Source organism: Oncorhynchus nerka, linkage group LG27, assembly GCF_034236695.1.
Source record: "Oncorhynchus nerka isolate Pitt River linkage group LG27, Oner_Uvic_2.0, whole genome shotgun sequence".
Classification (NCBI taxonomy): Eukaryota; Metazoa; Chordata; class Actinopteri; order Salmoniformes; family Salmonidae; genus Oncorhynchus; species Oncorhynchus nerka.
In genome coordinates, this window is record NC_088422.1 from 91,256,312 (window position 1) to 91,278,811 (window position 22,500).

Below are 22,500 nucleotides of genomic sequence, written 5' to 3' on the forward strand. Positions count from 1 at the left end.
CTAATACTATTAGCATTTAGCGTAGCACATTTGCATTTCCAGAGCTCTAGTTGGGACGCAAGCGTCCCAGAGGGAAGAGGTTAACCAATACAACATACCTCCATAGACCCAACCTGGCACGGAGCCCTTAACCAATACAACATACCTCCATAGACCCAACCTGGCACTGAGCCCTTAACCAATACAACATACCTCCATAGACCCAACCTGGCACTGAGCCCTTAACCAATACAACATACCTCCATAGACCCAACCTGGCACTGAGCCCTTAACCAATACATCATACCTCCATAGACCCAACCTGGCACCGAGCCCTTAACCAATACAACATACCTCCATAGACCCAACCTGGCACTGAGCCCTTAACCAATACAACATACCTCCATAGACCCAACCTGGCACTGAGCCCTTAACCAATACAACATACCTCCATAGACCCAACCTGGCACTGAGCCCTTAACCAATACAACATACCTCCATAGACCCAACCTGGCAATGAGCCCTTAACCAATACAACATACCTCCATAGACCCAACCTGGCACGGAGCCCTTAACCAATACAACATACCTCCATAGACCCAACCTGGCACTGAGCCCTTAACCAATACAACATACCTCCATAGACCCAACCTGGCACTGAGCCCTTAACCAATACAACATACCTCCATAGACCTAACCTGGCACTGAGCCCTTAACCAATACAACATACCTCCATAGACCCAACCTGGCACTGAGCCCTTAACCAATACAACATACCTCCATAGACCCAACCTGGCACTGAGCCCTTAACCAATACAACATACCTCCATAGACCCAACCTGGCACTGAGCCCTTAACCAATACATCATACCTCCATAGACCCAACCTGGCACTGAGCCCTTAACCAATACAACATACCTCCATAGACCCAACCTGGCACCGAGCCCTTAACCAATACAACATACCTCCATAGACCCAACCTGGCACTGCCCTTAACCAATACAACATACCTCCATAGACCCAACCTGGCACTGAGCCCTTAACCAATACAACATACCTCCATAGACCCAACCTGGCACTGAGCCCTTAACCAATACAACATACCTCCATAGACCCAACCTGGCACTGAGCCCTTAACCAATACATCATACCTCCATAGACCCAACCTGGCACCGAGCCCTTAACAATACAACATACCTCCATAGACCCAACCTGGCACTGAGCCCTTAACCAATACAACATACCTCCATAGACCCAACCTGGCACTGAGCCCTTAACCAATACAACATTCCATAGACCCAACCTGGCACTGAGCCCTTAACCAATACAACATACCTCCATAGACCAACCTGGCACTGAGCCCTTAACCAATACAACATACCTCCAGACCCAACCTGGCACTGAGCCCTTAACCAATACAACATACCTCCATAGACCCAACCTGGCACGGAGCCCTTAACCAATACAACATACCTCCATAGACCCAACCTGGCACTGAGCCCTTAACCAATCTCATACCTCCACAGACCCAACCTGGCACTCATTAACCAATACAACATACCTCCATAGACCTAACCTGGCACTGAGCCCTTAACCAATACAACATACCTCCATAGACCCAACCTGCAGCCCTTAACCAATGCAACATACCTCCATAGACCCAACCTGGCACTGAGCCCTTAACCAATACAACATACCTCCATAGACCCAACCTGGCACCGAGCCCTTAACCAATACAACATTAGACCCAACCTGGCACTGAACCCCATAGACCCAACCTGGCACTGAGCCCTTAACCAATACAACATACCTCCATAGACCCAACCTGGCACGGGCCCTTACCCAATACAACATACCTCCATAGACCCAACCTGGCACTGAACCCCATAGACCCAACCTGGCACTGAGCCCTTAACCAATACAACATACCTCCATAGACCCAACCTGGCACTGAGCCCTTAACCAATACAACATGCCTCCATAGACCCAACCTGGCAATGAACCCTTAACCAATACAACATACCTCCATAGACCCAACCTGGCACTGAGCCCCATAGACCCAACCTGGCACTGAGCCCTTAACCAATACAACATACCTCCATAGACCCAACCTGGCACTGAGCCCTTAACCAATACAACATACCTCCATAGACCCAACCTGGCACTGAACCCCATAGACCCAACCTGGCACTGAGCCCTTAACCAATACAACATACCTCCATAGACCCAACCTGGCACTGAGCCCCAACCAATACAACATACCTCCATCCCAACCTGGCACTGAACCCTTAACCAATACAACATACCTCCATAGACCCAACCTGGCACTGAACCCCATAGACCCAACCTGGCACTGAGCCCTTAACCAATACAACATACCTCCATAGACCCAACCTGGCACTGAGCCCTTAACCAATACAACATACCTCCATAGACCCAACCTGGACGGAGCCATTAACCAATACAACATACCTCCATAGACCCATCCTGGCACTGAGCCCTTAACCAATACAACATACCTCCATAGACCCAACCTGGCTCTGAGCCCTTAACCAATACAACATAACTCCATAGACCCAACCTGGCACTGAGCCCTTAACCAATACAACATACCTCCATAGACCCAACCTGGCACTGAGCCCTTAACCAATACAACATACCTCCATAGACCTAACCTGGCACTGAGCCCTTAACCAATACAACATACCTCCATAGACCCAACCTGGCACTGAGCCCTTAACCAATACAACATACCTCCATAGACCCAACCTGGCACTGAGCCCTTAACCAATACAACATACCTCCATAGACCTAACCTGGCACTGAGCCCTTAACCAATACATCATACCTCCATAGACCCAACCTGGCAACCCTTAACCAATACAACATACCTCCATAGACCCAACCTGGCACCGAGCCCTTAACCAATACAACATGCCTCCATAGACCCAACCTGGCACGGAGCCCTTAACCAATACAACATACCTCCATAGACCCAACCTGGCACTGAGCCCCATAGACCCAACCTGGCACTGAGCCCTTAACCAATACAACATACCTCCATAGACCCAACCTGGCACTGAGCCCTTAACCAATACAACATACCTCCATAGACCCAACCTGGCACTGAACCCCATAGACCCAACCTGGCACTGAGCCCTTAACCAATACAACATACCTCCATAGACCCAACCTGGCACTGAGCCCTTAACCAATACAACATACCTCCATAGACCCAACCTGGCACTGAACCCTTAACCAATACAACATACCTCCATAGACCCAACCTGGCACTGAACCCCATAGACCCAACCTGGCACTGAGCCCTTAACCAATACAACATACCTCCATAGACCCAACCTGGCACTGAGCCCTTAACCAATACAACATACCTCCATAGACCCAACCTGGCACGGAGCCATTAACCAATACAACATACCTCCATAGACCCATCCTGGCACTGAGCCCTTAACCAATACAACATACCTCCATAGACCCAACCTGGCTCTGAGCCCTTAACCAATACAACATAACTCCATAGACCCAACCTGGCACTGAGCCCTTAACCAATACAACATACCTCCATAGACCCAACCTGGCACTGAGCCCTTAACCAATACAACATACCTCCATAGACCTAACCTGGCACTGGAGCCCTTAACCAATACAACATACCTCCATAGACCCAACCTGGCACTGAGCCCTTAACCAATACAACATACCTCCATAGACCCAACCTGGCACTGAGCCCTTAACCAATACAACATACCTCCATAGACCCAACCTGGCACTGAGCCCTTAACCAATACATCATACCTCCATAGACCCAACCTGGCACCGAGCCCTTAACCAATACAACATACCTCCATAGACCCAACCTGGCACTGGGCCCTTAACCAATACAACATACCTCCATAGACCCAACCTGGCACTGAGCCCTTAACCAATACAACATACCTCCATAGACCCAACCTGGCACTGAGCCCTTAACCAATACAACATACCTCCATAGACCCAACCTGGCACTGAGCCCTTAATACAATACCTCCAACCCAACCTGGCCTCCATAGACCCAACCTGGCACTGAGCCCTTAACCAATACAACATACCTCCACCCAACCTCCATAGAATACCCATAGACCTGGCACTGAGCCCTTAACCAATACAACATACCTCCATAGACCCAACCTGGCACTGAGCCCTTAACCAATACATCATACCTCCATAGACCCAACCTGGCACCGAGCCCTTAACCAATACAACATACCTCCATAGACCCAACCTGGCACTGAGCCCTTAACCAATACAACATACCTCCATAGACCCAACCTGGCACTGAGCCCTTAACCAATACAACATACCTCCATAGACCCAACCTGGCACTGAGCCCTTAACCAATACAACATACCTCCATAGACCCAACCTGGCACTGAGCCCTTAACCAATACAACATACCTCCATAGACCCAACCTGGCACTGAGCCCTTAACCAATACAACATACCTCCATAGACCCAACCTGGCACGGAGCCCTTAACCAATACAACATACCTCCATAGACCCAACCTGGCACTGAGCCCTTAACCAATACAACATACCTCCATAGACCCAACCTGGCACTGAGCCCTTAACCAATACAACATACCTCCATAGACCTAACCTGGCACTGAGCCCTTAACCAATACAACATACCTCCATAGACCCAACCTGGCACGGAGCCCTTAACCAATGCAACATACCTCCATAGACCCAACCTGGCACTAAGCCCTTAACCAATACAACATACCTCCATAGACCCAACCTGGCACAGCCCTTAACCAATACAACATACCTCCATAGACCCAGGCACTGAACCCCATAGACCCAACCTGGCACTGAGCCCTTAACCAATACAACATACCTCCATAGACCCAACCTGGCACGGAGCCCTTACCCAATACAACATACCTCCATAGACCCAACCTGGCACTGAACCCCATAGACCCAACCTGGCACTGAGCCCTTAACCAATACAACATACCTCCATAGACCCAACCTGGCACTGAGCCCTTAACCAATACAACATGCCTCCATAGACCCAACCTGGCACGGAGCCCTTAACCAATACAACATACCTCCATAGACCCAACCTGGCACTGAGCCCCATAGACCCAACCTGGCACTGAGCCCTTAACCAATACAACATACCTCCATAGACCCAACCTGGCACTGAGCCCTTAACCAATACAACATACCTCCATAGACCCAACCTGGCACTGAACCCCATAGACCCAACCTGGCACTGAGCCCTTAACCAATACAACATACCTCCATAGACCCAACCTGGCACTGAGCCCTTAACCAATACAACATACCTCCATAGACCCAACCTGGCACTGAACCCTTAACCAATACAACATACCTCCATAGACCCAACCTGGCACTGAACCCCATAGACCCAACCTGGCACTGACCCTTAACAATACAACATACCCCATAGACCCAACCTGGCACTGAGCCTTAACCAATACAACATCCTCCATAGACCCAACCTGAACCCTTAATACAACATACCTCCATAGACCCATCCTGGCACTGAGCCCTTAACCAATACAACATACCTCCATAGACCCAACCTGGACACTGAGCCCCTTAACCAATACAACATAACTCCATAGACCCAACCTGGCACTGAGCCCTTAACCAATACAACATACCCCATAGACCCAACCTGGCACTGAGCCCTTAACCAATACAACATACCTCCATAGACCCAACCTGGCACTGAGCCCTTAACCAATACAACATACCTCCATAGACCCAACCTGGCACTGAGCCCTTAACCAATACAACATACCTCCATAGACCCAACCTGGCACTGAGCCCTTAACCAATACAACATACCCCATAGACCCAACCTGGCACTGAGCCCTTAACCAATACAACATACCTCCATAGACCCAACCTGGCACTGAGCCCTTAACCAATACAACATACCTCCATAGACCCAACCTGGCACTGAGCCCTCAATACAACATACTAGACCCAACCTGGCACTGGGCCCTTAACCAATGAACCAATACAACATACCTCCATAGGCCCGACCCCCACACCCCCTTGATCTGCTATTCCCAACCAACCTTGCTGAATGAGAAGGAGCAGACATGATGAACTCCACAGTGGGACTGGAGAGGTTAGGCCTGAAAATGTGTCACCTTTGAGACTTCTCTCTGTGTGTGTGTGTGTGTGTGTGTGTGTGTGTAATCAGGTCTGCAGAACCAGGATGTTCCTCAACAAATGGCCACTTCCTGACAGAGAGAGAGGAGAGGGAGAGACGAGTTATCTACTGGGAACGTTGAGGTAGAGAGGCAAAACTAACTCTTGTTCTCTGAAATTATCCACAATGAACCCTTCATACCCCCATATCTATCACCTATCTACAATAACCCTTCATACCCCCATATCTATCACCTATCTACAATGAACCCTTCATACCCCCATATCTATCACCTATCCACAATGAACCCTTCATACTCCCATATCTATCACCTATCTACAACTAACCCTTCATACCCCCCCTTCATATCTATCACCTATCCACAATGAACCCTTCATACCCCCATATCTATCACCTATCCACAACGGAACCCTTCATACCCCCATATCTATCACCTATCCATGAACTGAACCCTTCATACCCCCATATTTATCACCTATCCACAACCAACCCTTCATACCCCCATATCTATCACCTATCTACAATGAACCCTTCATACCCCCATATCTATCACCTATCTACAATGAACCCTTCATACCCCCATATCTATCACCTATCCACAACTGCTTATATTATTGTATTATATTGTATAAAAAAAGAAGGCAGAGACACAGAGGTACGTAAATGCATTGCAGCGAAAGCGTACACAAACACTCACTCACACACACACACACACACACACACACACACACACACACACTCACTCACTCACACACACACTCACTCACTCACACACACACTCACTCACTCACAGGCACAAACACACACACACAAACACACGCACGCACGAGCACACACACACAGGAGCACCCACTCACAGGCACACGCGGGTGGAGGCTCTGACCTTTCCATAGGAAAATGAATAAAGGACTAAATGCAGGTCTCAAATGCAGATTTTGTCATTTGCAGGTTTCCCTACGGTAGGACACTGAGTGCTGCTCTGTGACTGCGGTATTTAACAGCCAGGGTGTTGACTAACTCTCAGGAAAACAACAACAGAAGATAGCAGGTTTCCCTACGGTAGGACACTGAGTGCTGCTCTGTGACTGCGGTATTTAACAGCCAGTGAGTTGACTAACTCAAACACAACAGCAACAGAAGATACAGAGCTGTACTGAAATTTTGATTATTGAATTGTAATTTTAGTTTACTTCCTGAATTGACTGTCTTCAATTCAAATTGAGCCCAACCTTGCTATCCATGCACACACACACACACACACACACACACACACACACACACACACACACACACACACACACACACACACCAGCTTTCACTCAGTTATACAAAAACATACACATACAAGCAGACAGGAGGCAGACACACTTTTGAAGGCAGTGTGTGTGTGTGTGTGTGAGTGTGTGTGTGTGTGTGAGTGTGTGTGTGTGTGTTAAAGGCTGTATCTTAACTCCCGTCTCTGGTCTCAATCCGTCAGTACATCTTATCAGTCAGAGAAACCAGCAGGACTCCACACATATCAATATCTGTAGTCTGTCTACCATGCCTCTCACCACACTACTGTGTGTGTGTGTGTGTGTGTGTGTGTGCGTGCGCGAGAGAAGCGAGAGAAAGGGTGTGTGTGTGTAGGAAAGTGTGTGTGTGAGTGTTTGTATGCTCCTAAGCAAGGATGTGTGTGTTTTCCACTGAGATCAATGTCCACCTTTCCAGAACGTTCCCGAAGTACCTTAACAACACGTCACACCTGACACTAGTCTACGTGCTGCATTATGCAGCCGCTGCCATTTACCAAATACAAAGACACCCAGAGCCATGAATATGGAAGCTGGAAAAATCTATATGTCTCAGAAAAACAGAGGCCAAGACATTTGACTGAAAAAGGAGCATAGAAGGGACCTTGTCTTTGTCTAAGGATGAGCAGTAAGCATCATCACTAGTCATGTGGAAGACTGTGCAGCGTTACCCATCTAGAGATGTCCCACTGGGCACACACTGGTTGAATCAACATGGTTTTCAACTCATTTCAATGAAATGACGTTGAACCAATGTGGAATAGATGTTGAATTGATGTCTGTGCCCAGTGGGGTGTTGCTTTCAAGCCAAGAGGCAGAGCACTGCCTTCAGCAGCCTTAACAGTAGCAGACACCCCTCAGCTCTGTCTCTGCTGGGGTGAGGGGTCTGCACAGGGGTGAGGTTATATCCTGCCTGGTTGGCCCTGTCCGGGAGTGTCATCAGACGGGGCCACACTGTCCCCCGACCACCCCTCTCTCAGTTTCCGGTATCTATGCTGCAATAGTCTATGTACCGTGGGGCTAGGGTCAGTCTGTCCTGTCTGATATAATTCTCCTGTCTTGTCCTGTGTGATCTTAGGTATGCTCCCTCTAATTCTCCCATCTCTCTCTCCCCTCCCGGAGGACCTGAGCCCTAAGACCATGCCTCAAGTCTACCTGGCCTGATGACTGTCCCCAGCCCACCTGGTCGTGCTGCTGATCCAGTCTCTGCTGTGCTGCCTGCGGTGAGGGAACCCTGACCTGTTCACCGGTCGTGCTGCTGATCCAGTTTCTGCTGTGCTGCCTGCGGTGAGGGAACCCTGACCTGTTCACCGGTCGTCCTGCTGATCCAGTTTCTGCTGTGCTGCCTGCGGTGAGGGAACCCTGACCTGTTCACCGGTCGTGCTGCTGATCTAGTTTCTGCTGTGCTGCCTGCGGTGAGGGAACCCTGACCTGTTCAACCCTGACCTGTCACCGTCCTGCTGATCCAGTTTCTGCTGTGCTGCCTGCGGTGAGGGAACCCTGACCTGTTCACCGGTCGTGCTGCTGATCCAGTTTCTGCTGTGCTGCCTGCGATGATGGAACCCTGACCTGTTCACCGGTCGTGCTCCCTTGTCCCAGACCTGCTGTTTCCTCTCCCTCCTTTTCTCTTCCTCTCTCTTCCTCACCTTCTATCTCAACCTCTGAATGCTCGGCTATGAAAAGCCAACTGACATTTACTCCTGAGGTGCTGATCTGTTGCACACTATACAACCACTGTGATTATTATTTGACCCTGCTGGTCATCTATGAACGTTTGAACATATTGAAGAACGATCTGGCCTTAATGGCCACGTACTCTTATAATCTCCACCCGGCACAGCCAGAAGAGGACTGGCTCCTCTCTAGGTTTCTTCCCAGGTTCCAGCCTTTCTAGGGGGTTTCTGTATGAGCACTTTGTGACAACTGCTGTGGTAAAAGGGGCTTTATAAATAACTATGATTGACTGATTGAACTGTCCCCTATGAGACTGTGTGTGTGTGTGTGTGTGTGTGTGTGTGTGTGTGTGTGTGTGTGTATGTAGTCTGGTCACAGGGGGCAGCTGGTTTAGGTATCAGCTCTGCTAAGCATCTGTTAGTATGGAGCCTGTTCTCCGTCTCCGTCATGGCGTAATGCTTTCTCTCATAGTCTGGCTGGTCAACATAGAGATGGAGGAGGGTATAAAACACCAGTCAACATAGAGATGGAGGAGGGTATAAAACACCAGTCAACATAGAGATGGAGGAGGGTATAAAACACCAGTCAACATAGAGATGGAGGAGGGTATAAAACACCAGTCAACATAGAGATGGAGGAGGGTATAAAACACCAGTCAACATAGAGATGGAGGAGGGTACCAAAACACCAGTCAACATAGAGATGGAGGAGGGTATAAAAACACCAGTCAACATAGAGATGGAGGAGGGTATAAAACACCAGTCAACATAGAGATGGAGGAGGGTATTAAACACCAGTCAACATAGAGATGGAGGAGGGTATAAACACCAGTCAACATAGAGATGGAGGAGGGTATAAAACACCAGTCAACATAGAGATGGAGGGTATTAAACACCAGTCAACATAGAGATGGAGGAGGGTATAAAACACCAGTCAACATAGAGATGGAGGAGGGTATTAAACACCAGTCAACATAGAGATGGAGGAGGGTATTAAACACCAGTCAACATAGAGATGGAGGAGGGTATTAAACACCAGTCAACATAGAGATGGAGGAGGGTATTAAACACCAGTCAACATAGAGATGGAGGATGGAGGGTATTAAACACCAGTCAACATAGAGATGGAGGAGGGTATTAAACACCAGTCAACATAGAGATGGAGGAGATGGAGGGTATTAAACACCAGTCAACATAGAGATGGAGGAGGGTATAAAACACCAGTCAACATAGAGATGGAGGAGGGTATAAAACACCAGTCAACATAGAGATGGAGGAGGGTATTAAACACCAGTCAACATAGAGATGGAGGAGGGTATAAAACACCAGTCAACATAGAGATGGAGGAGGGTATAAAACACCAGTCAACATAGAGATGGAGGAGGGTATAAAACACCAGTCAACATAGAGATGGAGGAGGGTATAAAACACCAGTCAACATAGAGATGGAGGAGGGTATTAAACACCAGTCAACATAGAGATGGAGGAGGGTATTAAACACCAGTCAACATAGAGATGGAGGAGGGTATTAAACACCAGTCAACATAGAGATGGAGGAGGGTATTAAACACCAGTCAACATAGAGATGGAGGAGGGTATTAAACACCAGTCAACATAGAGATGGAGGAGGGTATTAAAACACCAGTCAACATAGAGATGGAGGAGGGTATTAAACACCAGTCAACATAGAGATGGAGGAGGGTATTAAACACCAGTCAACATAGAGATGGAGGAGGGTATTAAACACCAGTCAACATAGAGATGGAGGAGGGTATTAAACACCAGTCAACATAGAGATGGAGGAGGGTATTAAACACCAGTCAACATAGAGATGGAGGAGGGTATTAAACACCAGTCAACATAGAGATGGAGGAGGGTATTAAACACCAGTCAACATAGAGATGGAGGAGGGTATTAAACACCAGTCAACATAGAGATGGAGGAGGGTATTAAACACCAGTCAACATAGAGATGGAGGAGGGTATTAAACACCAGTCAACATAGAGATGGAGGAGGGTATAAAACACCAGTCAACATAGAGATGGAGGGGTAGGTCATAGAAAACACCAGTCAACATAGAGATGGAGGAGGGTATAAAACACCAGTCAACATAGAGATGGAGGAGGGTATTAAACACCAGTCAACATAGAGATGGAGGAGGGTATTAAACACCAGTCAACATAGAGATGGAGGTCAAGAGATGGAGGAGGGTTAAACACCAGTCAACATAGAGATGGAGGAGGGTATTAAACACCAGTCAACATAGAGATGGAGGAGGGTATTAAACACCAGTCAACATAGAGATGGAGGAGGGTATTAAACACCAGTCAACATAGAGATGGAGGAGGGTATTAAACACCAGTCAACATAGAGATGGAGGAGGGTATTAAACACCAGTCAACATAGAGATGGAGGAGGGTGGAGGAGGGTATTAAACACCAGTCAACATAGAGATGGAGGGGGTATTAAACACCAGTCAACATAGAGATGGAGGAGGGTATTAAACACCAGTCAACATAGAGATGGAGGAGGGTATTAAACACCAGTCAACATAGAGATGGAGGAGGGATATATAAACACCAGTCAACATAGAGATGGAGGGTATTAAACACCAGTCAACATAGAGATGGAGGAGGGTATTAAACACCAGTCAACATAGAGATGGAGGAGGGTATTAAACACCAGTCAACATAGAGATGGAGGAGGGTATTAAACACCAGTCAACATAGAGATGGAGGAGGGTATTAAACACCAGTCAACATAGAGATGGAGGAGGGTATTAAACACCAGTCAACATAGAGATGGAGGAGGGTATTAAACACCAGTCAACATAGAGATGGAGGAGGGTATTAAACACCAGTCAACATAGAGATGGAGGAGGGTATTAAACACCAGTCAACATAGAGATGGAGGAGGGTATAAAACACCAGTCAACATAGAGATGGAGGAGGGTATAAACACCAGTCAACATAGAGATGGAGGAGGGTATTAAAAACACCAGTCAACATAGAGATGGAGGGAGGGTATTAAACACCAGTCAACATAGAGATGGAGGAGGAGATATATTAAACACCAGTCAACATAGAGATGGAGGGTAGGTCAACATAGAGATAAACACCAGTCAACATAGAGATGGAGGAGCAGTATTAAACACCAGTATTAAACACCAGTCAACATAGAGATGGAGGATTAAACACCAGTCAACATAGAGATGGATTAAACACCAGTCAACATAGAGATGGAGGAGGGATATATAAACACCAGTCAACATAGAGATGGAGGAGGGTATTAAACACCAGTCAACATAGAGATGGAGGAGGGATATTAAACACCAGTCAACATAGAGATGGAGGAGGAGATATATAAACACCAGTCAACATAGAGATGGAGGAGGGTATTAAACACCAGTCAACATAGAGATGGAGGAGGGTATTAAACACCAGTCAACATAGAGATGGAGGAGGGTATTAAACACCAGTCAACATAGAGATGGAGGAGGGATATTAAACACCAGTCAACATAGAGATGGAGGAGGGTATTAAACACCAGTCAACATAGAGATGGAGGAGGGTATTAAACACCAGTCAACATAGAGATGGAGGAGGGTATTAAACACCAGTCAACATAGAGATGGAGGAGGGTATTAAACACCAGTCAACATAGAGATGGAGGAGGGTATTAAACACCAGTCAACATAGAGATGGAGGAGGGTATTAAACACCAGTCAACATAGAGATGGAGGAGGGTATTAAACACCAGTCAACATAGAGATGGAGGAGGGTATTAAACACCAGTCAACATAGAGATGGAGGAGGGTATTAAACACCAGTCAACATAGAGATGGAGGAGGGTATAAAACACCAGTCAACATAGAGATGGAGGAGGGTATTAAACACCAGTCAACATAGAGATGGAGGAGGGTATTAAACACCAGTCAACATAGAGATGGAGGAGGGTATTAAACACCAGTCAACATAGAGATGGAGGAGGGTATTAAACACCAGTCAACATAGAGATGGAGGAGGGTATTAAACACCAGTCAACATAGAGATGGAGGAGGGTATTAAACACCAGTCAACATAGAGATGGAGGAGGGTATTAAACACCAGTCAACATAGAGATGGAGGAGGGTATTAAACACCAGTCAACATAGAGATGGAGGAGGGTATAAACACCAGTCAACATAGAGATGGAGGAGGGTATAAAACACCAGTCAACATAGAGATGGAGGAGGGTATTAAACACCAGTCAACATAGAGATGGAGGAGGGTATTAAACACCAGTCAACATAGAGATGGAGGAGGGTATTAAACACCAGTCAACATAGAGATGGAGGAGGGTATTAAACACCAGTCAACATAGAGATGGAGGAGGGTATTAAACACCAGTCAACATAGAGATGGAGGAGGGTATTAAACACCAGTCAACATAGAGATGGAGGAGGGTATTAAACACCAGTCAACATAGAGATGGAGGAGGGTATAAAACACCAGTCAACATAGAGATGGAGGAGGGTATTAAACACCAGTCAACATAGAGATGGAGGAGGGTATTAAACACCAGTCAACATAGAGATGGAGGGTATTAAACACCAGTCAACATAGAGATGGAGGAGGGTATTAAACACCAGTCAACATAGAGATGGAGGAGGGTATTAAACACCAGTCAACATAGAGATGGAGGAGGGTATTAAACACCAGTCAACATAGAGATGGAGGAGAGTATTAAACACCAGTCAACATAGAGATGGAGGAGGGTATTAAACACCAGTCAACATAGAGATGGAGGAGGGTTAAACACCAGTCAACAAGAGATGGAGGGTATTAAACACCAGTCAACATAGAGATGGAGGAGGGTATTAAACACCAGTCAACATAGAGATGGAGGAGGGTATTAAACACCAGTCAACATAGAGATGGAGGAGGGTATTAAACACCAGTCAACATAGAGATGGAGGAGGGTATTAAACACCAGTCAACATAGAGATGGAGGGTATTAAACACCAGTCAACATAGAGATGGAGGAGGGTATTAAACACCAGTCAACATAGAGATGGAGGAGGGTATTAAACACCAGTCAACATAGAGATGGAGGAGGGTATTAAACACCAGGAGGAGGGTCAACATAGAGATGGATGGAGGGTATTAAACACCAGTCAACATAGAGATGGAGGAGGGTATTAAACACCAGTCAACATAGAGATGGAGGAGGGTTAAACACCAGTCAACATAGAGATGGAGGAGGGTATTAAACACCAGTCAACATAGAGATGGAGGAGGGTATTAAACACCAGTCAACATAGAGATGGAGGAGGGTATTAAACACCAGTCAACATAGAGATGGAGGAGGGTATTAAACACCAGTCAACATAGAGATGGAGGAGGGTATTAAACACCAGTCAACATAGAGATGGAGGAGGGTATTAAACACCAGTCAACATAGAGATGGAGGAGGGTATTAAACACCAGTCAACATAGAGATGGAGGAGGGTATTAAACACCAGTCAACATAGAGATGGAGGAGGGTATTACAGTGTAGTGTATTGTTAGGTTGGGGTGTAGTGTACTGTTAGGTTGGGGTGTAGTGTACTGTTAGGTTGGGGTGTGTAGTGTACTGTTAGGTTGGGGTGTAGTGTACTGTTAGGTTGGGGTGTAGTGTAGTGTACTGTTAGGTTGGGGTGTAGTGTACTGTTAGGTTGGGGTGTAGTGTACTGTTAGGTTGGGGTGTAGTGTACTGTTAGGTTGGGGTGTAGTGTACTGTTAGGTTGGGGTGTAGTGTACTGTTAGGTTGGGGTGTAGTGTGCTGTTGGTCTAGGCCATAGCCATTATTATGCTGTGTTTTTAAAATGTCAAAAAGGTGATTTTAACCACTAGCCCCATCCCAAACCTTACCCCCTGAACTTAAATTAGGAATACAAGGGTGCCATTCTATGCTGGACTCAGAAGGTTGAAACCCACTTGTCTGAGCAACGCTCTTAGCTGTCCACTTTACCAGGTCACCCACGTGGTGTAGTGTCGGGCTCAATGTGGAGCTAAGTGAGACCTCACACTGGACAGACAGGCTGGGCATCCCGGACTGCTGCAAGCCAGACCTCAGGCCACACGGACACTGGTTAGAGGGGGGCGAGAGAGGTGGAGTGGGGGGGGGGGTCTGCCTCTCACCAGACCCCCAAGCTGTCACCTCTGCCTCTCACATGACCCCAAGCTGTCACAACAGACACTTAGCAGCCCTCACAGTAAACACACACCAGGGAAGGAGGGGGAGGGGCTTTCTCTCGTAACAGGGATGGAGAAAGAGAGAAGGAAAGGGACAGATGGGGAAAAGAAAGAGGTAAAGAAAGGCAGGGAAGAAATATTGAGAGAGAGAAATAGTGAGGAAACATGGGAGAAAGCCAGAGACTGAGAGAAGAAAACCGAGAGAGAGAGGGAGAGAGAGAAAGAGGAAAGAAAGAGGAAGAGCGAGAAGGACAGAGAAAAAGAGAACAAGAGAGTGAGAGAACATGGGAGAGAGCCAGAGAGAGAGAAAACAGAGAAAGAACAAGAGAGAGAGAGAGTGTGAGAACGTGGGAGAGAGCCAGAGAGATAGAGAACAGAGAGAAAGAACAAGAGAGAGAGAGAGTGAGAGAACGTGGGAGAGAGCCAGAGAGATAGAGAACAGAGAGAAAGAACAAGAGAGAGAGAGAGCGAGAGAACGTGGGAGAGAGCCACAGAGAGAGAGAGAACAGAGAGAAAGAACAAGAGAGAGAGAGAGTGAGAGAACGTGGGAGAGAGCCAGAGAGAGAAAACAGAGAGTAAGAACAAGAGAGAGAGAGAGACCTTTTGTCTTTATTTAATGATACATTCTCATTTCATTAAACTCCCCCTTATTAAGACAAAAAACAATATCCCCTGTACCTCATACTCACCTTGCTCCACGACACAAAACAACACAACACATCACAATAACCAAAAATCTGACCACTTCTAGAACCGTATATCCAACCCATCTTCCCCAGCTGTACAGACAGCCCCCCGACACACCATATCTCCTGAAATATCTCCTCACTTTTTATCATTTTATAGAACTCAAATTCCACCCCAAGGCGCGCAGAGACCATCCCATTAAATTATAGTAAAGGGTTTGTTATCCCCCACTTTTGACACTTGGGACAGGAGCCACCTCCACCTGGCCAGTCTTGACACCACTGACTGTGACAGCCCCTCCAAGTTCTTCCTGACCCACCTCTCCGAGCCCAGGTACACCCCCAAAATTGTAAGCCCTTCACAACCCCACTGCAAAGCCCATGGAAGCAGAAGAGGGGCCTTATCCCTCCATGCCCAACATATCAGAGCTTTGCACTTGCCCCAGTTCACCTTAGCTGACGAAGCTCCCTCGTACAACTTCAGACTAGTCTCTAGTGCCTGCATATCCTGCCCATCACAGTTAGGTAATCTGCATATGCTGACACTGCTATGCCTGTCAACACACCCATCCCTGTCCAGCACATTCCTTGCAGTCACCTGCGTGGCAGGCTCAAAAAAGGCTCAATGGCTAGTGTATATAACTGCCCCGATAGAGGGCATCCTTGTCTGAAGCCCCGTCTCACCCAGACTGGCCTGCTGAGCCCCTCTCCCAACTTGACCATACATGACGCCCCAACATACAACATATTCACACAGGCCAAAAAACCTTTCCCCAAACCCAAACATCACATTAAACAGATACTCATGGTCCAATCTATCAAAAGCCAGTTCAAAATTCAAAGTTCACATTAAGAACCTCTCGACAAGTCCAACATGTCCCTGATTAAGAACAAGAACAAAGTCTGTGATTGAGCATCCCGGTACACAAAATGTCTGGGCCTAGACCCAGCCTCATCCACACCACCCTCTATAACCTGACGAGACCCAGCCTCATCTACACCACCCTATATAACCTGACTAGACCCAGCCTCATCTACACCACCCTATATAGCATGACTATACCCAGCCTCATCTACACCACCCTCTATAGTATGACTAGACCCAGCCTCATCTACACCACCCTCTATAGCCTGACTAGACCCAGCCTCATCTACACAACCATCTATAGCATGACTAGACCCAGCCTCATCTACCACCCTCTATAGCCTGACTAGACCCAGCCTCATCTACGCCACCATCTATAGCCTGACTAGACCCAGCCTAATCTACACCGCCATCTATAGCATGACTAGACACAGCCTCATCTACACCACCATCTATAGCCTGACTAGACCCAGCCTCATCTACACCGCCATCTATAGCCTGACTAGACCCAGCCTAATCAACACAACCACAGCTTTGTTCATTCTAGATGTGGAATGTATGAATTCAGCTCCTACCTGTTCGCCGACCGCGAGCAGAACCTCCTCCACCTTAACTCCATTCTCAGGAACACACCTGAATCCATGCCATAACAACAGCGTCTCCTCTGCGCTAGGCTGCCATCGCACACACCACACCTTCCAAGCCCCGGGAAACTAAAACGGTCCTTTTCCTACCTAACTTTAAAAAAACAATGGGTACCGTTCAAATAAAAGTGTATTAACTCTCCAGCATCTAACTTTAAACATTTCACACAGCCTCTCAACTACAAAACACTCCCAGCATGCACTGAGAAAGAGACAGAGAGAAACTGAGAGAGAGAAAGAGAGAGAACGAGAGAGAGAGACCAAGAGAAAGAGAAAGACAGAAAGAGATGGAGAGAAAGAAAGAGAGAAAGAGAGAGAAAAAGAGAACGAGAGATAGAGAAAGACAGAAAGAGATGGAGAGAGAGAAAGAGAGAGAGAGAAAGAGAGAACGAGAGAAAGAAAGAGAGAGAGATGGAGAGAGAGAAAGAGGAAGAGAGAGAGGAAGAGAGAGAGAAAGAGAGAGAGAGAGAGGGAGAGAGAGAGAGAAGAGAGAGAGAGAGAGAGAGAGAGAGAGAGAGAGAGAGAGAAAGAGATGGAGAGAGAGAGAAGAGGAAGAGAGAGCAGGTGAGAGAAGACATCAAGATATATTGACTAGAGAGGAAGTTTCCTCCCTGTCTGGCCTGAGAGTTTCTGAGATGTCTGGAATGGCGAGACCCACTGCTTCCCTAGCCTAGCCGCTAAACAGCTAATTATAGCCCCGCGACAGGACGGAGGTGTGACCTGGTTACCTATTTAAAGATCAGAGAGAAAGTCCCTGAATAGAGGAGAGAGGGGAGCCGCTAGGCCGCAGGAATGTGTTTCATTCCATTCCATCCAGTACCCAGACACACACATGGACACACACATCTATTGACACACTGTCACTGGAAGAGAGAGCAGGTGAGAGAAGACATCAAGATATATTGACTATGTTATTGCCACAGTGTTCCAGTACTCATGTATCCCCTCTGTTTCACAGGCCCCTGTCTGGCCCCATGCTGCTGTTTCTGTGATGTCTGGAATGCCTGTATCCGTCTCCCTGGTGTAAGCTCTGGCACCCACTGCTTCCCAGAGGAGAATGAGGGAAGATAACCTGGTGTAAACCTAGGGAGGGGAAACAAGATAATTATAGCCCTATAGGGACAGGACGAATGAGGTGATGACCTGGTTACCTGATTTAAAGATCAGAGGAGAAAGTCCCTGAATAGAGGAGAGAGGGGAAGCCGCTAGGCCAGCAGGAATGTGTTTCATTCCATTCCATCTATAGGGAGGGGACAGAGGAGAATGAGGGAGATACACACATGGACACACACATCTAACCTTGACACACTGTCACTGTGTGCCACCTATAACTCTCGTGTAAACTCTACATGAGGGTAACCTGGTGTAACATGGGAGGGGACAGAGGAGAATGAGGGAAGATAATCTGGTGTACGGGAGGGGACAGAGGAGAATGAGGGAAGATAACACACACACACACACACAGAATGAGGGAAGATAACCTGGTGTAAAACTCTGGGGGGACTACTGTCTATTGACACAGTGTTCCAGTACTCTATACAGAGTGAGGGAAGATAACTGGTGTAAACCTCCATAGGGAGGGGACAAAGAATGAGGGAAGATAACCTGGTGTAAGCTCTATAGGAACCCCAGAATGAGGAAGATAACCTGTGTAAGTCTATAGGGATGAGGGAAGATAACCAGCGTGTCATAGTGGGGAAGATAACCTGTTCTCTATAGGGAGGACAGAGGAGAATGAGGGAAGATAACTGCCAGGGAGGGGACAAAGCCTGTGTCTCTATAGGGAGGGGACAGGGGAGAATGAGGGAAGATAACCTGGTGTAAACTCTATAGGGAGGGGAATGAGGGAAGATAACCTGGTGTAAGCTCTATAGGGAGGGTACAGAGGAGAATGAGGGAAGATAACCTGGTGTAAACTCTATAGGGAGGGGAATGAGGGAAGATAACCTGGTGTAAGCTCTATAGGGAGGGTACAGAGGAGAATGAGGGAAGATAACCTGGTGTAAACTCTATAGGGAGGGGACAGAGGAGAATGAGGGGACAGAAGGGAAGATAACCTGATGTAAACTCTATAGGGAGGGGACAGAGGAGAATGAGGGAAGATAACCTGGTGTAAACTCTATAGGGAGGGGACAGAGGAGAATGAGGGAAGATAACCTGGTGTAAACTCTATAGGGAGGGGAATGAGGGAAGATAACCTGGTGTAAACTCTATAGGGAGGGGACAGAGGAGAATGAGGGAAGATAACCTGGTGTAAACTCTATAGGGAGGGGACAGAGGAGAATGAGGGAAGATAACCTGGGGAGGGGACAGAGGAGAATGAGGGAAGATAACCTGGTGTAAACTCTATAGGGAGGGGAGGGAAGATAACAGATAGGAGGGGAATGAGGGGGAAGATAACCTGGTGTAAACTCTATAGGGGGACAGAGGGGACAGAGGAGAATGAGGGAAGATAACCTGGTGTAAACTCTATAGGGAGGGGACAGAGGAGAATGAGGGAAGATAACCTGGTGTAAGCTCTATAGGGAGGGGACAGAGGAGAATGAGGGAAGATAACCTGGTGTAAGCTCTATAGGGAGGGGACATAGGAGAATGAGGGAAGATAACCTGGTGTAAACTCTATAGGGAGGGGACAGAGGAGAATGAGGGAAGATAATCTGGTGTAAACTCTATAGGGAGGGGACAGAGGAGAATGAGGGAAGATAACCTGGTGTAAGCTCTATAGGGAGGGGACAGAGGAGAATGAGGGAAGATAACCTGGTGTAAACTCTATACGGAGGGGACAGAGGAGAATGAGGGAAGATAACCTGGTGTAAGCTCTATACGGAGGGGACAGAGGAGAATGAGGGAAGATAACCTGGTGTAAACTCTATAGGGAGGGGACATAGGAGAATGAGGGAAGATAACCTGGTGTAAGCTCTATAGGGAGGGGACAGAGGAGAATGAGGGAAGATAACCTGGTGTAAACTCTATAGGGAGGGGACAGAGGAGAATGAGGGAAGATAACTTGGTGTAAACTGCCCTTCCTCAGGGATCTAGAGGAGTTGTAGTGGTGGAACAGTGTGTTAAAACACGGGACCAAGACAAGTCATATAAAGTCTGTTGGAGGCTTACCGTTTACAACTAGACAATTACATAAATAAATATAGATATGTAACCTTTATTAAACTAGGCAAGTCAGTTAAGGACAAATTCTTATTGACAATGACGGCCTACACCGGCCAAACCCGGACGGAGCTGGACCAATTGTGTGCCGCCCTATGGGACTCCCAATCACGTCCGGATGTGATGCAGCCTGGATTCATTGATAGATGATGGTATCTATTGAAGGCAGCCAGAAAGTGATTTGAATTTAACATTCAGAAATGTTAAAACTTTTGAAACAAAAAGCTTCACAGTTTTTTGAAAAGTGAAATTTGGATTATTGAATTGTAATTTTAGTTTACTTCCTGAATTGACTGTCTTCAATTCAAATTGAGCCCAACCTTGCTATCCATGCACACACACACACACACACACACACACACACACACACACACACACACACACACACACACACACGTTCAGGTGGTGGGGATTGTATGTAAACTCCCATTCCTCCTTACCATGGCGTCCCATATATCCGGAAGCCTTTGACGGTGACGTCAGAGTCCTGGAGGTACACACAGTTAGTGAGGAGGTCCTGGACGTCATCAAAGTCCTCGGGCTTCAGTTTGGACACGGAGGGAAAACGGTAGTAATCCTGCTTGACCAGCTCAGCCATAAAGTCCTTATCGAAGGTCAGCTCATGGTTCCCTGCTATCACCACCTTAAACTCATAGGGTAGACCACCTGGAGGGGAGAAAACATACACACGGGTTAGAGAGAGAGAGGGGAAGAGACAGAGAGAGAGGGGGAGGGTGAGAGAGAGAGGGGAAGAGACAGAGAGAGAGGGGGAGAGAGAGGGAAGAGACAGAGAGAGAGGGGAGAGAGAGAGGGGAAGAGACAGAGAGAGAAGGAGAGGGGGAGAGAGAGAGGGGAAGAGACAGAGAGAGGGGGAGAGAGAGAGGGGAAGAGACAGTGAGAGAGGGGGAGAGAGAGGGGGAGAGGGGGAGAGAGAGGGGAAGAGACAGAAAGAGAGGGGGAGAGAGAGAGGGGAAGAGACAGTGAGAGAGGGGACAGAGAGAGGGGAAGATACAGAGAGAGAGGGGAGAGAGAGAGGGGAAGAGACAGTGAGAGAGGGGGAGAGAGAGAGGGGAAGAGACAGAGAGAGAGGGGAGAGAGAGAGGGGAAGAGACAGTGAGAGAGGGGAGAGAGAGAGGGAAAGAGACAGTGAGAGAGGGGAAGAGACAGAGAGAGAGGGGAGAGAGAGAAAAGAGGGGGAGAGAGAGAGGGGAAGAGACAGAGAGAGGGAGAGAGAGAGGGGAAGAGACAGAGAGAGAGGGGGGAGAGAGAGAGGGGGCGAGAGGGGGGGGGGCAGAATGTGCATTGTTATCATCAATACATTCAAAGTAACGACCTGACCACATCAATAATTTCTCCTTTTACAGTCTGAAAAAATAATCAAATTGAAGAAAAGTACAGGCATTGAAAGCCCCATTCAGCCAATCAGAGGGGTTACATGTACAATACACAGGTGAAGGCTGTGCTTGACCGTCACAGGTCACCGTCCATCAGTCTCTGTGAGGCCTTCAGAGCCGTTAACCCTGAACCTTACCTCTACTAGTGTCTCCACCATCTCATCTTTCAATTTCTACTTTGCCCTCTCTGCTCTCCTCTGGTGATGTGCGTTGTCCCGTTGCCCTCTCCCATCGTCCAGGTAACGCACTCCTTTATTCCCGCAGATTGAGTACTCAACCCTGGCTTTTGACTCCCCTCGCTCCCGCACTGCGTCCCTCTCTCTCTTTGCTCCCTCACTCTCTCTCTCTCTCTCTCTCTGCTCCCTCACTCTC

At 47.5% G+C, this 22,500-nt stretch overlaps 1 protein-coding gene across 1 annotated transcript in view; it reads right to left on the reverse strand.

The window, feature by feature from the left end:
- LOC135565394 (metallophosphoesterase MPPED2) overlaps window positions 1-22,500 on the reverse strand; it is a 192,005-nt gene that overhangs the window by 55,132 nt on the left and 114,373 nt on the right. Inside the window, exon 4 of the mRNA XM_065012284.1 lies at window positions 21,175-21,400. Within this exon, the coding sequence (XP_064868356.1) occupies window positions 21,175-21,400 (226 nt within the window). The remainder of the gene's footprint in view (window positions 1-21,174; window positions 21,401-22,500) is intronic.